Source organism: Heterodontus francisci, chromosome 7 (assembly GCF_036365525.1).
Source record: "Heterodontus francisci isolate sHetFra1 chromosome 7, sHetFra1.hap1, whole genome shotgun sequence".
Classification (NCBI taxonomy): Eukaryota; Metazoa; Chordata; class Chondrichthyes; order Heterodontiformes; family Heterodontidae; genus Heterodontus; species Heterodontus francisci.
Window position 1 is genome coordinate 106,863,348 of NC_090377.1, and position 15,149 is coordinate 106,878,496.

At 42.8% G+C, this 15,149-nt stretch overlaps 1 protein-coding gene across 1 annotated transcript in view; it reads left to right on the forward strand.

Annotated features, from left to right (window-relative positions):
* The window catches only part of LOC137372223 (collagen alpha-3(VI) chain-like), a 244,888-nt gene that overhangs the window by 133,782 nt on the left and 95,957 nt on the right, over positions 1-15,149 (forward strand). Inside the window, exons 16-17 of the mRNA XM_068035869.1 lie at positions 1,930-2,526; positions 7,107-7,712. Of these exons, the coding sequence (XP_067891970.1) occupies positions 1,930-2,526; positions 7,107-7,712 (1,203 nt within the window). The remainder of the gene's footprint in view (positions 1-1,929; positions 2,527-7,106; positions 7,713-15,149) is intronic.

Below are 15,149 nucleotides of genomic sequence, written 5' to 3' on the forward strand. Positions count from 1 at the left end.
GGGAACATCATCATCTCCAAGACTTCTTCCAAGCGACACATCATCCTGACTTGGAAATTTATTGCTGTTCCTTCATCGTCACTGGGTCAAATTCCGGGAGCTCCTCACTTAACAGCCTACACCACTGTATCCACCAGTTTTGAGATGCATTGGCTGGAATTTAACGCACACCCCCCCCCAACCCCAGCCTACCTTAACTGTACCTACACCACATAAACTGTAGGAGTTCAAGCAAAGTCTCACCACTGCCTTCCCAAGGGCAATGAGGGATGGACAATAAATGCTGGACATCCCAGCCATGCCCTATATCATGATTTTCTTTTTTTTTTAAGTTGTAGGAGCTGCTGGTAATTCTCAAATTATATATCACTGTGAAAGTTCTGATTTAATCCACAATTGCACATATTATATTGGATTTGATCACAAATAATCTTCTTGCCTCTGTTATCTCGATCTCTGTTGTTGAACACATTAGTGATTGAGTTGACAGTACGTTGGTGGCTCCAGATCTCTGACCAAGATTGACTTAATGGCTGAAATTTAATGTTGAGGCAGTGGCCCCGCCAACCTGCTGAAAAGTCAGGGGAGAGCCTGTATCTGCTGGACCTGAAAGCCACGCTGCTATTTTGCATGGCCCACGCCCTTAATTGGCCTTGATCAGGAATTCTGCCTCCCTGAGGCAGGAAGATTCACCCTCCAAGAGCTGCCAGTTAATCAGAGGGCAGAACTGCCAGCAGCAGCGGTGGCCACTGCTGGGACTGCACCCAGCAAGAGGAGCCATTATGGGCGCCAGCCGAAAATAGGTAGGTGGGGTCAGGGCTCGCCAGGGCCAATTGGCCAGGCCCTGGCGGGGGAAGGGGAGGGGAGGATGTGAGTTGGAGTGTAGGGCGGGGTAGTTTTAGCAAGGGCAGCCCATGCTGCTTGGTATTACTGGGCGACCGCCTCAGGTGTTGACGTTCCTGTCCGCCGCTGATAAAATACCAGTGCCGGTAGGAGGAGACCCTTAAGTGGCATTTAATTGGTCACTTAAAGGCCTCAATTGGCCTGGGGCAGGCAGGCCATTTGCCACCTCCCCCACCTCTAGTAAAATAGCAGTGGGGGTGGGTAGGCTGGGGTTGGGGGGGGGGGATGTGTGTTAAATTCCAGCCAATGCATCTCAAAACTGGTGGATACAGTACTGTAGTGGTTATATTGCTGGACTAGTAATCCATGGAATTTAAGTTCAAATCCCACCATGGGACTTTGAGAAGTTTGAATTCAGTTTAAAAAAAAAAGGATGGGCTATATATGACCAGATTTTGAGAATACATGAAACATTTTTTGAAAAAAATTATGTCATACTTAATTCATGGTAATTTAATTCCCTACCTGTATTGTAATTGTTTCTCTTCTGGTACTTTATCCAACAACTTGACCATCCCTTGGAGCTTTGTCCTTCCCTTGCCCAGCAGTTCAAATTTTTTGCTGGTGACTTATGTTTTGCTTTCTCAAATTTGCTTCAGTTATAGTGTCCTAAATGTGCATAACCTTAATTTCTATTACAGCACTAAGGTTAAATCAGTAAGGGAGAAGGTGTTGTGTGTGCTAGGGAAAGCAACTTCGTAAATCTATTTATAAAGAATACTGTTATGATTATCTTACACCGAATGAACAAAGAAAACTTTTCTGTTTGTATGGCCCAGGACTTTGGAAGAGGCAATGAAAATCTTACTTCTTTCAGCCCTTCCAACATCGATTTTTCATGTTTCTTAAGTCCAACTAACAGCTACCAACTCTTACCTTTGATACTTCTTCCTTTTTGACCTAGCTATCTCCTCTGATCTCAAATAGAAATCCTACATCTCAACAACAAACATATGCCTCTGCAAGATTTTATTTCATGCCAAAGTGTTTGTACTAAACAAAAAATCTATTTTCCATTTGTTACAGATGCTGCTAAGAGGGATATTGTGTTCCTTGTTGATGAATCGGACAAAGTCAGAGCTGCTTTCCCTTCAGTTAAAAACTTCATTTCTAAAGTCGTAGACAATCTTGATGTTGAAAGTGACAAAGTCCGTGTCAGTGTTGCACAGTACAGTGATAATCCCAGAATCAGCTTCCTCTTAAACACCTATGCAACAAAAAATGACGTGAAGAGAGCAATAGGAGGCCTCAGGCATAGAGGAGGGAGGCGAGCCAACACTGGTAAAGCACTGGATCATGTCAAAAAGAATTTGTTCAGTAGTTCTGCTGGAAGCAGAGCAGAGGAAGGTGTGCCCCAGTTCTTGATCCTTCTCACTGCCAGCAAGTCTTCCGATGATGTTCGTCAGGCAGCATTAGCACTGAAACAGGCTGGTGTAGCACCTTTCAGTATTGGATCCAGAGACGCCGATGACAGTGAACTCCAACAGATTTCATTATCCCCTAATTATATTTTCAAGGTGGATGATCTGCAGAATGTGGAAACAGTTCAACAGGTTCTTCAGTCACCATTGACAACACTGAATAAAGATCAAATAATCCAAATAATAGCAGATGCTCCTGAAGGTGAGGATTACTATTTAAAAAAAGACTATCCACAGAGATTAAAATATACAAGATAATGCCATATTTGGAACAGATAGTCATTTGTTATATATGTTTAGATTAGTTTAGAGATACAGCACTGAAACAGGCCCTTCGACCCACCGAGTCTGTGCCGACCATCAACCACCCATTTATACTAATCCCAGACGAATCCCATATTCCAATAACATCCCCACCGGTCTCTTTATATTTCTTTACCACCTACCTATACACGGGGCAATTTATAATGGCCAATTAACCTATCAACCTGCAAGTCTTTGGCATGTGGGAGGAAACCGGAGCACCCGGAGGAAACCCACGCAGACACAGGGAGAACTTGCAAACTCCGCACAGGCAGTACCCAGAATCGAACCCGGGCCCCTGGAGCTGTGAGGCTGCAGTGCTAACCACTGCGCCACTGTGCCGCCCAATATAATATATAAGCAGGGTTGTATTGATACTTAGATGTATTAACTGTAGGATGCACAGCACATAACATTCCTTTGTCCTACAATTAGTCAATCCATCTATTTCCATGCCTCTTCTGGTGCTTCTCTGACCAATAAAAGCTACATTAGAGTCTTGCGTATTCAGTCACTGTCTCCTTCCATGTATTTCTCTATACTGCTACTGTTAATTATAATCAGACCTTATTATTGGGCATGCAGTTTTTGGGTTTGAAGCATGCATGCTTTTCTGTTCTCGCCTTGTGGACCCTAATGAGATGCAGAGAGATTGGGGAGCCAATGTGCTAGCTAATAAAGCCAGAATGCAGGATTAACGTGAAACTTAATTATCTGTTTGAATATTTTGATTATTTTCTATATAGCTGCACGAGGGGTCCCTGCTTGCCTCCAAACCCACCCAGGTCAAATCTGGAAGTGGGCAGGATCATGTCGGCTTCCCAACCTACACCACTTTTCAGGAATTTAACCCTGTGCCTGCACCCTGTTGGCCTTAGCAGTTAAAATTCTGCCCATTGTCTTGGTCCCTGCCATAAACCCCATTCCATGACCACTGTTTCCATCCCTCTCTCCCTGGCATTTACCTGAAGCTGGGCTAGACCATTCGCAACCTTAATGTTGTGTTTGACTCCAAAATGACCAGTTTTTTAATTGTTCCTGTCTTAAGGTGATGCAGGTTAACAAAGTCAGAAAAAGGGCAGGAAATGACTGTAATATTGTAATGTACCAATATGTAAGCAGATAACATTTCCTGACCTTGTGGCCAGATAAACCATCTATTTCAGTATTTGCATTTTCCCCAACAAAATATCTCCCTTCCCCAATGGGGTTAGGGAGGAAAAATCTAGACTTTGTTGGGAGCAGAAGAAATGGTGCTGTCACCCCTTAGCTGTCCTTCTGAAACTAAAAAGGTTTAGAGCACAAACCATTATTAGCTGTTTGCTGGAGCAATCCAAAACTATTGGATTGCCATTGCCATACTTTCTCCTCATAGCCTTATAGCTTTCTCTGCTACAAATGTTTACCTACACTTCCCTTTAAAGGTACACACATCTTTACTTCAACTATTACATATTCTAACAACTCTTGACATAAATAAATGTATTAATTTTAAAATTGATAATTCCTGTCACTAACTCACTGACCACACTATCAAGATCCTTCATAATTTAAAAATCTATTAAATCTCTTCTTAGCCTTCTCTGCTCCTGTGGAAATAAAGGCAACATATATCGTCTCTCCTCTCTGGGATTATCCCACTGATTCGCATCATCTCTTCTCTCCGGCTTTAATGTCCTTCTTATAGTTGTGTTCCTAAAGTTGCATGTAGTACTCTGATCTACTGATTGCCATATATAAGTTTATACTGAAAGGGCATCCTGCTGCTGCATCTAAGCTTTTTACTTTCTGCTTCCTAGTTTGATTATTTTTACTCCCCTTGCCATATTAGTTTAAACCTTCCCCATTCCCTACAATACTAGTTACTCTCCCAACAAGGATATCACTTTTTGCCTTGCATCATCACTTCTTTTGTTATTTAATCTCTCTTGCCTTCCACCCTATCACAGGCTTTCCCTTTTGTTCTTTCCTCCTCCCACCCTCTTTCCCTGACTTGCTTAAAAACTGTGACATCTCTAGGTACTCCTAGCTCTGACATTCCACCTACCACAGCTAGAAATTGAATGTGTGCGAAGGTTAGTTAAGGATAGCATCAGGCTCAGTTCTGATGCTTTCCAGACTTGAATAGCCTAAAGCGATACTTGAGCTCACAGTATGGTCACTTTTGCAAAACCACTGACTACCAGCACCTGTAATTCTGTAATCTAGCAGGAATCAGTGCCTACAGGAAAGGAGGAAAGGGGAGAAATACAGCCACTGCATAAAGCTGTCACTAAGGTTCACTAAGTTAGCAATACTCAGGCGATGGTGGAGATCTGGAACTCACTGCCTGAAAGGGCGATAGAGGCAGAAACCCTCATAACATTTAAAAAGCACTTGGACATGCACTTGAACAGCTGTAACCTACAAGGCTACGGACCAAAAGCTGGAAAGTTGAATTAGGCTGGATGGCTATTTGTTGGCCGGTGTGGACACAATGGGCCAAATGGCCTCTTTCCGTGCTTTAAATTTCTATGATTCTATGGATACGAGTCAGGATGGCGAGTGTAGAAAATGGAAGAATAATGGCACTACTGTAATGGGAAGTGTTGCATCTGAGTGGTCTGCATCTGTGAATACAGCTCTAGAAGTCAGATCAACTTGATAGAGATTTTATTACACACCACACAAGTAATACAACCAAGTGATGCTTCCACCGACTTACTGCTCATTAAGAAATCACTAGTTGAAATAATTCCTAACTTGGAGTTTACCTGACAAAGGGTTTAATTGCATGCTTAGAACGTTCTTGAAACACACTTATTTGCACAGTTTCTTTGTTCGAAACTGTCAGTCATCCTGACTCAGCAGATGTCATATGACTGGTTTAGGCACAAAACTGTGTAGACTAAGCCCCATCCTTATCTCTCGCCAGGCCTTAAGGTCAATGAATCCTGCATTCCTTACATATTGCACTGAACTAATATCAGTATTTTACTATATAACTCTGGCACTCTCTCTTCACATTGTTCAGCCCAATCCTATGATCTGACACACATTCTATCCTTACTTAAAACAGTTAGTTATATGAAAGCAGTTTTACACCAGCTGTTCTTTTTCTGTTAGCCGAGTTCAGCTAATTAATTCTGCTTCAACACACATACACACTTCGTCCCTTTACATTATATGTCAACTATCCAAAAATGTTCAATACATATGCCAAGCCATTTAGCCTGCCATAATCCTTTCCTCTGCACAAGCTGGGGCTAAACATCATGAGGAACCAGAGTTGAGGCAGCTTAAGTTGCATGCTATGGTTTAAGAGTGCTTGATGCTGGCACTGGCTGCCTAAAATAGAAACTATTTCATCTCTAGATCAAGCATGGATGAATGTAGAATTGATTCAAAACCTAGCAATGAATAGATTACATTATACTATATACACACAAATTGTTCTATGGACTTGTGTATATTTCTGGTAATCAGCTGTGAAATTGTACAATGTGACACCTCTTTTCATCCTTGTGCAACTGCCCATAGTCAAAACGAGTGATGTATTGTGCAAAAATTCTGAAATGTTTGGTAGCAATGAGTTACTCTGTCCACAATTTTCTGTGCACAATCCTATGCAATACTGACAATGGCTGCCTCAATGAAATTCTCAGACCTCAATTATTTCAAAATTAAAGCCACATTAATAGGCTCTCACTCAAAGAGGGCGGGATGGCTGGTGTGGGAGATGGTGCTGAAGTAATGCTCTTCTGAATTGGGACTTAGGCACATTGTTCGGGCAGAATAAAATGGACCTTGCTCTGCACTTATCTGTCCTGGGAATGCATAATGCCAATGCTGCATATTCAGAAGAGAAAGTGTTCTAGTCCTGAGGGAAATAAATCATTTATTTTTTTAGAAACGTTAAGCAAAAATTATTGGAGAAAAGATGAGGGAAGACCATGATCCTTATTTTTAAAGAATGCTGTAAATAGTTTTCCTTTTATGCAACTATAGTCAAGGGGGCATAAAAGTAAAGTAGTTAAGCCTAATGCAAGGTTAGAGAGGGAATATATCTGATGGGCAATCCTGGTGGAAGACAGTCCATGTCATGACTGTGCACTTAACCAAAAAATATCCTCAGAAGGGGGAGGGTTTCCACTACTTTCCAGTAGCTCTTGCTGCAAAGTGCATGTGTGTGGATATTGGTTCAGGCTTGCACAGTTTAAAAAGTCTGCAGGCATTCACTATTCAGAGTTACGTACAAGTGGTCACTAGGCTGAGATAATAGACAGCAGTTGATGCCCACCCACATCGTTGTACCCCAATATTATTCAACGTTTATGGAGTGGATGGGAGAAAAATGGGGCAGAGGATTTACAACATTGAACCTTAAACTGAAAAATTATTCATAATTTGAGATGTTTCAATAAAAGCATCTGATCTTCATCCTGGCTAATTTTGTATGGTTGCAGTCTATAAAATGCTAAGCAAATTAATATTTTGCAGTTCCAGATACCGACAAGAGAGATATCATCTTCCTACTTGATGGGTCGAATACTGTTGCACCGGCTTTCCCTGCAGTGCGTTCTTTTATTTCTACGATGATTGACAACCTTGATATTGGCATTGACAAAGTCCGCGTTGGTGTTGTACAATATAGCGATGATCCTAGAGTAGAATTCCTCTTAAATGCTTATACCACTAAACCCGAAGTTCAGGCCGCAGTACGTAGCCTGCAGCTTAAAGGAGGGCAGAGAATCAACACAGGCAAAGCACTGAACTATGTTAAAAACAACCTTTTCACCAAACCTACTGGAAGCAGAATCCACGAAAATGTGCCACAGTTCTTGATCCTTCTTACGGCTGGAAAATCAACCGATCAAGTTAACCAGGCATCACTGGCACTGAAACAAGCTGGTGTTGCACCTTTCAGTATCGGGTCCAGAAATGCAGATGATAGAGAACTCCAACAGATTTCACTATCCCCTGATTATATTTACAGGGTCAATGACCTGCGGAATGTGCAGAGCATACAGCAACATTTGATGGTGCCATTATCAACACTAAATACAGATCAGATAAAAGCAATCTACAGAAGGAATCCTACAGAACGTAAGGAAGAAATACATTTCTTTAAATCTTTTAAAGCATTGAATAGTTTTGTCATCATGGTACACTAATCTGATGCCTCACAGAGGGACATGATGTGAGTTGGTGGGGAAGGGGGAGGCGCGAGGGTTTGAGAAAAAGGTTCAGCTGATCCCAACAGGGAGGGTTTACAACAACTTGCATTCACCTGTGATTCATCTAGCCCCAATGCATTTCATAGAGAAGACAGTAGAAAAGTTGGAGACGTGACTGAAAGCATAGCTGAAAAGATGGTTTTGAGAAGTACCTTAATGGTCAGAAGACAAGCAGAAAACTGGAGGTACTTAGGGAAGTGTTTCCAAAGAGTAGGGCCAAGACAAGCTGAAGTCTCCCGCAGCAATGCTGAGGTGAGGTGCACAGGATCACAGGACTCATGACTCTGGGCTGCAAAGCAGGGCTGGAGGAGATTGAAGAGGTATGATCGGGCAATGCCATGGAGTGATTTGTAATTTTTTTAATTCTTTCATGGGATGTGGGCATCACTGGCAAGGCTAGCATTTGTTGCCCATCCCTATTTTCCCTTGAGAAGGTAACTGAATGGCTTGCTTGCCATTTCAGAAGGCAGGTAAGAGGCAACCACATTGCTGTGTGTCTGGAGTCACAGGTCGGCCAGACCAGGTAAGGATGGCAGATTTCCTTTCCTAAAGGACATGAGTGAACTAGATGGGTTTTTATGACAATTGATGCTAGTTCATGGCACCATTACTGAGACTAGCTTTCAATTCCAGATTTTTTTTAAATTAATTAATTGAGTTTATATTCCATCAGCTACAGTGGTGGGATTTGAACCTGTCCCCCCAAGGTATTAGCCTGGGCCTCTGGATTACTAGTGACAGTCTCCCCCCCCCCCCCCGTGATGACAAGGATTTTGGACAGAGAGCTAATAGAGGTTGGTGAATCAGGAATTAGCCTGAGACTGGTTATGGGCAGCGAGATTTGGACAAGTCACAGTATGTTTCTGAAAAGGTTTGGGAGTTGGTTTGGATGAAAAGTGTTGAGTCTGGAGATAACACAGCACGGACAAGAGATTTAGATGATTTGAGAATTGAAATAAGGATGGAGGCAGGCAATGTTGTTGAAATGAAAGTCAAACACCTATTCTGTCATGCCACTCTTGGGATCCAAAATGGTTCCAGTTAGTGATGTGATTGCCAAGCTTCTTGATGGCTCTTACTTGCTCGTCCAAGTAGTGCATCTCCAGGAAGTTCAGCTTGGAGTTGAAAACTGAGATTGCACAACATCCAGTTCAGCCTGAATGATTAACTAAGGCGAGGGATAGAATCAGACAAAAGTACTATGTTTGGTGAAGTCAAATCCAATCACCCCAGTGTTGAAGCCAGCTTTGTCTCATTTCTGACCATGAGATAGGTCCCCCAGAGATGCATCACAGAGGAGAGACAGTAGTAGAGGATGGCATGTTAAATGGGGTCATGGAGGATGAGAAAGCATAATGTGCAAGCCACCTATCATAAAACATGTGTGTTGGTGTCTTTGATCAAAATGATCTCAGATTAATGAGCTTGTATTGTGCTCTTCCTAATTGGTATTTACACAGACCCAAATACTATCACAAAATTTGGACCACTATATCATAGAAGAAACTCAGTGGATGAATTGAATATTGAAGAAAAGACTGGATATCTCTTATTACCCATCTTATTTTTCCAGGGGGTTTGTGGACACTAGCATCAGAATGGTCCTGAGTTCAATCTCCAGTTTATGTTAAATTAGCTAATTTTATCCAGGGATAATCCACAAATACCTCTTCTGCATGAGCTTCATGTATTGAATATTGCAGATTTACTGATGCCTAAGGCCTCCATTACCCCTGCACTGAGACGTAAGAACATACAAATGTACACACGCTATTGTCAGCTGCTTATCTTTGTCTTGGTGTTTCTACCAGTCATGCACATATCTCCTCTCTTTTTAAATATTTGTTCCTGTTTACGGCAGGCTTGTTGTCCCTCCATCTCTTTCTAACTCCCCACTCTTTCACCGCCCTGTTTGCTCCAATTTCCTTCTATTGGTGGCCATGCTTTTAGCTTCCTAAAGCCTTAAGCTCTGGAATTTTCTCTCTAAATTTCTCTGCCTTTCTTAAACCCCATTAAAACCTTAAAAGATCAAGAAAAATAGCCAGAAATATAGGTACGCCAGAGGATGGACCTGCGGGAGAGCAAGTGTCAGAGTAAGGTAAGGAAAAACTAAAGTGATGTCGGCACAAGGGAAGAAGCTGACTAGTTGGTGAAATGTTTTTGTTTGTTTCCATTAAGTTAGTTAATAGTCTAACAAATAGAGGCATGACAGGGCACCTCAGTCTCGTGGAATGCACATCTGGTGCCATGTGGGAACTTCAGGACGCTTCCTTTGTCCTGGACAACCATTTGTGCAGGAAGTGTCATCAGCTAGAGAAGCTCGAACTCCAGATTTTGGAGCTTGACCAGCAGCTGGTCAAAGTGGTACATCTGCGAGACCGAGAGTTTTGTGGATTGCAAGTTTCAGGAGTGGTCATTCCACAGTTTAAGAGAGTGCAGGCAGAGAGGGACTGGGTGATTGCCAGACAACTAAGGAGGACCAGGCAGGCAGTGCAGCAGACCCCTGAGAGCATCTCGCTGTGTAACTGGTATTCAGTTCTAAATACTGGTCAAAACAATGGTTCCCCTGGGGAGTACAGACAGAGCCAAGCCCACGCCATCACAGGTAGCTCAGTAGGGGGGGCTGGGGAAGAGGAAGATGGGGAAAGCAAACTAATACAGGATTCAATAGTTAGGGGAATGGACAGGCATTTCTGTAGCCGCAGATGTGATTCCAGGAATGTATGCTGCTTTCCTGCTGTTAGGGTTAAGGATGTCACTGAGCAGCTGCAGAGTACTCTAAGGGGAGAGGGTGAACACCCAGAGTTCATGATCCATATCTGTATTAATGCCAAAGGTGGAAAGAGGAATCAGATCTTGCAGGCAGATTTGAGAGAGCTAGAAAAGAGATTAATAAACCAGTGCTCAAAGGTAGTAATCTCCAGATTACTCCTGGTGCCACACTGGTGAGTATAGAAATAGAAAGGTAGAGCAGATGAATGAGTAGCTGATGAGATGGTGCAGGAGAGAGGGCTTTAGTTTGCTGGAACATTGGGACCGGATATGGGGAGGTGGGACCTATGCAGGCTGGATGGATTGCATCTCAACAGAGTTGGGACCAATGTTCTGGTGAGGCAGTTTGCTAGTGCTAGTGGAGAGTGTTTAAACCTATCTGGCAGGGGGATGGGCATCAGATGTTGCATTAGAAAGGAGAAACAAGGTGCACAAATGATTGGAAGAGACAGATAGCACTAGAGTAAGAAATAGTAAGGTCAGACTAAGAGAGAATACATGAAGGTCTAAATTAAACTTGCTATGCATCTATGTAAATGCATGAATCTTGCAAAATAAGGTTGGTGAGCTGCAGGAACAAATAGGCACATGGAAATATGATATAATGGCGATAACGGAGACCTGGCTCAAAAAAGGCAGAACTAAGTACTAACTATTCTTGGATTCAAGATGCTCAGCAAAGATAGAGAATGAAAGAAAGCAGGACGGGTGGCAATATTGATTAAGGAGAATATTACAGTGATGGAGAGAGAGGATGTTCAGGAGTGGTAAGGACAGATTCTGTTTGGCTAGAGTTAAGAAAAAATAGAGATGCATTACAAAACTGGGTGTATTCTGTAGGCCACCAACTGCTGGGATAGATATAGAAGAACAAATTTGCATGGAAATTACAGAGGTACAAAAATTGTAGAGAAGTGATATGGGGACTTGAATTATCCTAATAGAGATTGGGATAGTCATAAAGTCATAGTATAACGGCACAGAAGGAAGCTATTCATCCCATCGAATCCACGTCGGCTCCCTGTAGAGCATTCCAATCAGTCCCATTCCTCCATTCTATTCCTGTACCCCTGAAGGTTTATTTACCTCAAGAACCCATCCAATTTCCTTTTAAAATAATTCTTCATCTCTGCTTCCACCACCCTCATAGGCAGCGGGTTCCAGGGCACTATCAGTCGCTATTTAATAAAATTCTTCCTCACATCCATGCCCCCCGGCATCTCTTGCCTAAACCCTTGAATCTGTGTCCCCTAGGCCTTGTACCATCAACTAATGTTAACAGCTTTTCTTTGTCTACCTTATCTAAACCTGTCAATTTTGTACACCTCTATCAAATCTCCCCTCAATTTCCTTTGCTCCAAGGAGAACATCCCCAGCTTCTCCAACCTAACCTTGTAGCTAAAATCCCTCATCCCTGGAAGACTTCTGGTAAATCTCCTCTGCACCTTCGCAAGGACTCTCACATTCTTCCTAAAGTGTGACAACCAGAACTGGATGCAATGCTCTAGTTGTGGCCTAACCAGAGCATAAGGCTGAGCATAACTTCCCTGCTTTTGTACTCAATATCTCTATTTATGAAGCCCAAGACCTGATATGCTTTGCTAATTACTCTTTCAATATGTCCTACCACCTTCCAAGATCTATCTCTTGAATCCCCAGGTCCCTTTGTCCATGTACACTCTTTTAGACTGGGACATTTAGTCTATATTGCCTCTCCCTATCCCCTTCTGCCAAATTGCCTCATCACACCCTTCTCTCGATTCAATTCCATCTGCCCATTCTTCAAGCCTATCTATGTCCTATTGCAGTTGATTGGTATCGTCCTCACTGTCTGCCACACCTCCACGTTTGGTATAATTGGCAAATTTGATATTTTGCTATGATTCCAATATCAAAGTCATTGATATTTATCAAAAAAGCAGTGGTCCTAGCACTGACCGTTCAGGAACATCGCTGTCTACCATCCTCCAATTTGAAAAGAACCATTTACCATGACTCACTTGTTTTCTGTCCTGTAGCCAATTTTTTATCCAAGCTGACATTGACCCTTCCATTCCATGAGCCTCAATTTTGTTCACCAGCCTTTTATGTGGTATTTTGTCAAATGCCTTCTTAAAATCCATACAGACTAAACCTATTGCTTTCCCTTCATCAATCTTCTCTGTTACTTTATTACAAAATTCAATTAGATTAGTCAACCACAATCTGCCTTTCACAAATCCATGCTGCCTCTGCTTAATTATCTCAAACATCTCCAAGTGCTGGTTGACTTTTTCTTCCCCTGATTATTGTTTCTAAAACCTTACCCACCACTGATGTTAAACTGACCAGCCTGTATTTGCTAGGAATACCCTTGCATCCTTTCTTGAATAAGAATGCTACATTTGCCACTGTCCAATCCTCTGGCACCTGCCCCGTATCTAGGGAAGATTCAAAGATTCTATCTCCAACCCCAATTCCCTTAGGAATGCAAGCTATCCGGACCATGTGACCTATCCACTCTAAGCACAGCTAACCTTTCCAGCACATCCTTCCCCTTAATTTTCACCTCATTCATTACCTCTACCATCTTCATTCTACTGATATTTCTACCAGCTACCTCTCCCTTAGTAAAGATCGATATAACATAGCCAATCAGTATTCTAACCTTGCCCTGCTCCTCTAAGCATATATCACCCATTTTATTCCCAATGGGCCCCACCCCACCTCTTACTACCCACTTACTATTTGCATGCCGGTAAAAGATTTTTGGCTTCCTTTTTATGTTAACAACCATTCTATTCTCATATTCTCTCTTTGCCAGTCTTATTTTCCTCTTCACTTCCCCTCGCACCTTATTGTATATGGCCTGGCTCCCGCTTGAAGAATTCATTTGACATGCATCATACACTCTCTTTGTTTCATGATATTCTCTATCTCCCTTGTCATCCAAGGAGCCCAGGCTTTGGATCCCCTACCTTTTGCCCTTGTTGGAATGTAACTAGCCTGTACCCGAAATATCTCCTCCTTAAAGATTGTTCCCATTGTTCTGTTACCGTTTTTCGCGTCAATCTTTTTTTCAATCTTACCCTGGCTAGATCCCCTCTCACCCAGGTTACTGAGGGAAGCGAGAGAGGAAATAGCTGGGGCCTTAACAGATATCTTTGCAGCATCCTTAAACATGGGTGAGGTCCCGGAGGACTGGAGAATTGCTAATGTTGTCCCCTTGTTTAAGAAGGGTAGCAGGGAAAATCCAGGTAAATATAGACTGGTGAGCCTGACGTCAGTGGTAGGGAAGCTGCTGGAGAAGATACTGAGGGATAGGATCTATTCCCATTTGGAAGAAAATGGGCTTATCAGTGATAGGCAACATGGTTTTGTGCAGGGAAGGTCATGTCTTACCAACTTAATAGAATTCTTTGAGGAAGTGACAAAGTTGATTGATGAGGGAAGGGCTGTCGATGTCATATACATGGACTTCAGTAAGGTGTTTGATAAGATTCCCCATGGTAGGTTGATGGAGAAAGTGAAGTCGCATGGGGTTCAGGGTGTACTAGCTAGATGGATAAAGAACTGGCTGGGCAACAGCAGACAGAGAGTAGCAGTGGAAGGGAGTTTCTCAAAATGGAGACGTGTGACCAGTGGTGTTCCACAGGGATCCGTGCTGGGACCACTGTTGTTTGTGATATACATAAATGATTTGGAGGAAAGTATAGGTGGTCTGATTAGCAAGTTTGCAGACGACACTAAGATTGGTGGAGTAGCAGATAGTGAAGGGGACTGTCAGAGAATACAGCAGAATATAGATAGATTGGAGTGTTAGGCAGAGTAATGGCAGATGGAGTTCAATCCGGGCAAATGCGCGGTGATGCATTTTGGAAGATCCAATTCAAGAGTGAACTATACAATAAATGGAAAAGTCCTGGGGAAAATTGATATACAGAGAGATTTGGGTGTTCAGGTCCATTGTTCCCTGAAGGTGGCAACGCAGGTCAATAGAGTGGTCAAGAAGGCATACGGCATGCTTTCCTTCATCGGACGGGGTATTGAGTACAAGGGTTGGCAGGTCATGTTACAGTTGTATAAGACTTTGGTTCGGCCACATTTGGAATACTGCGTGCAGTTCTGGTCGCCACATTACCAAAAGGATGTAGATGCTTTGGAGAGGGTGCAGAGGAGGTTCACCAGGATATTGCCTGGTATGGAGGGCGCTAGCTATGAAGAGAGGTTGAGTAGATTAGGATTATTTTCATTAGAAAGACGGAGGTTGAGGGGGCACCTGATTGAGGTGTACAAAATCATGAGAGGTATAGACAGGGTGGATAGCAAGAAGCTTTTTCCCCAGAGTGGGGGATTCAATTACTGGGGGTCACGAGTTCAAAGTGAGAGGGGAAAAGTTTAGGGGGGATATGCGTGGAAAGTTCTTTACGCAGAGGGTGGTGGGTGCCTGGAACGCGTTGCCAGCGGAGGTGGTAGACGCGGGCACGATAGTGTCTTTTAAGATGTATCTAGACAGATACATGAATGGGCAGGAAGCAAAGAGATACAGACCCTT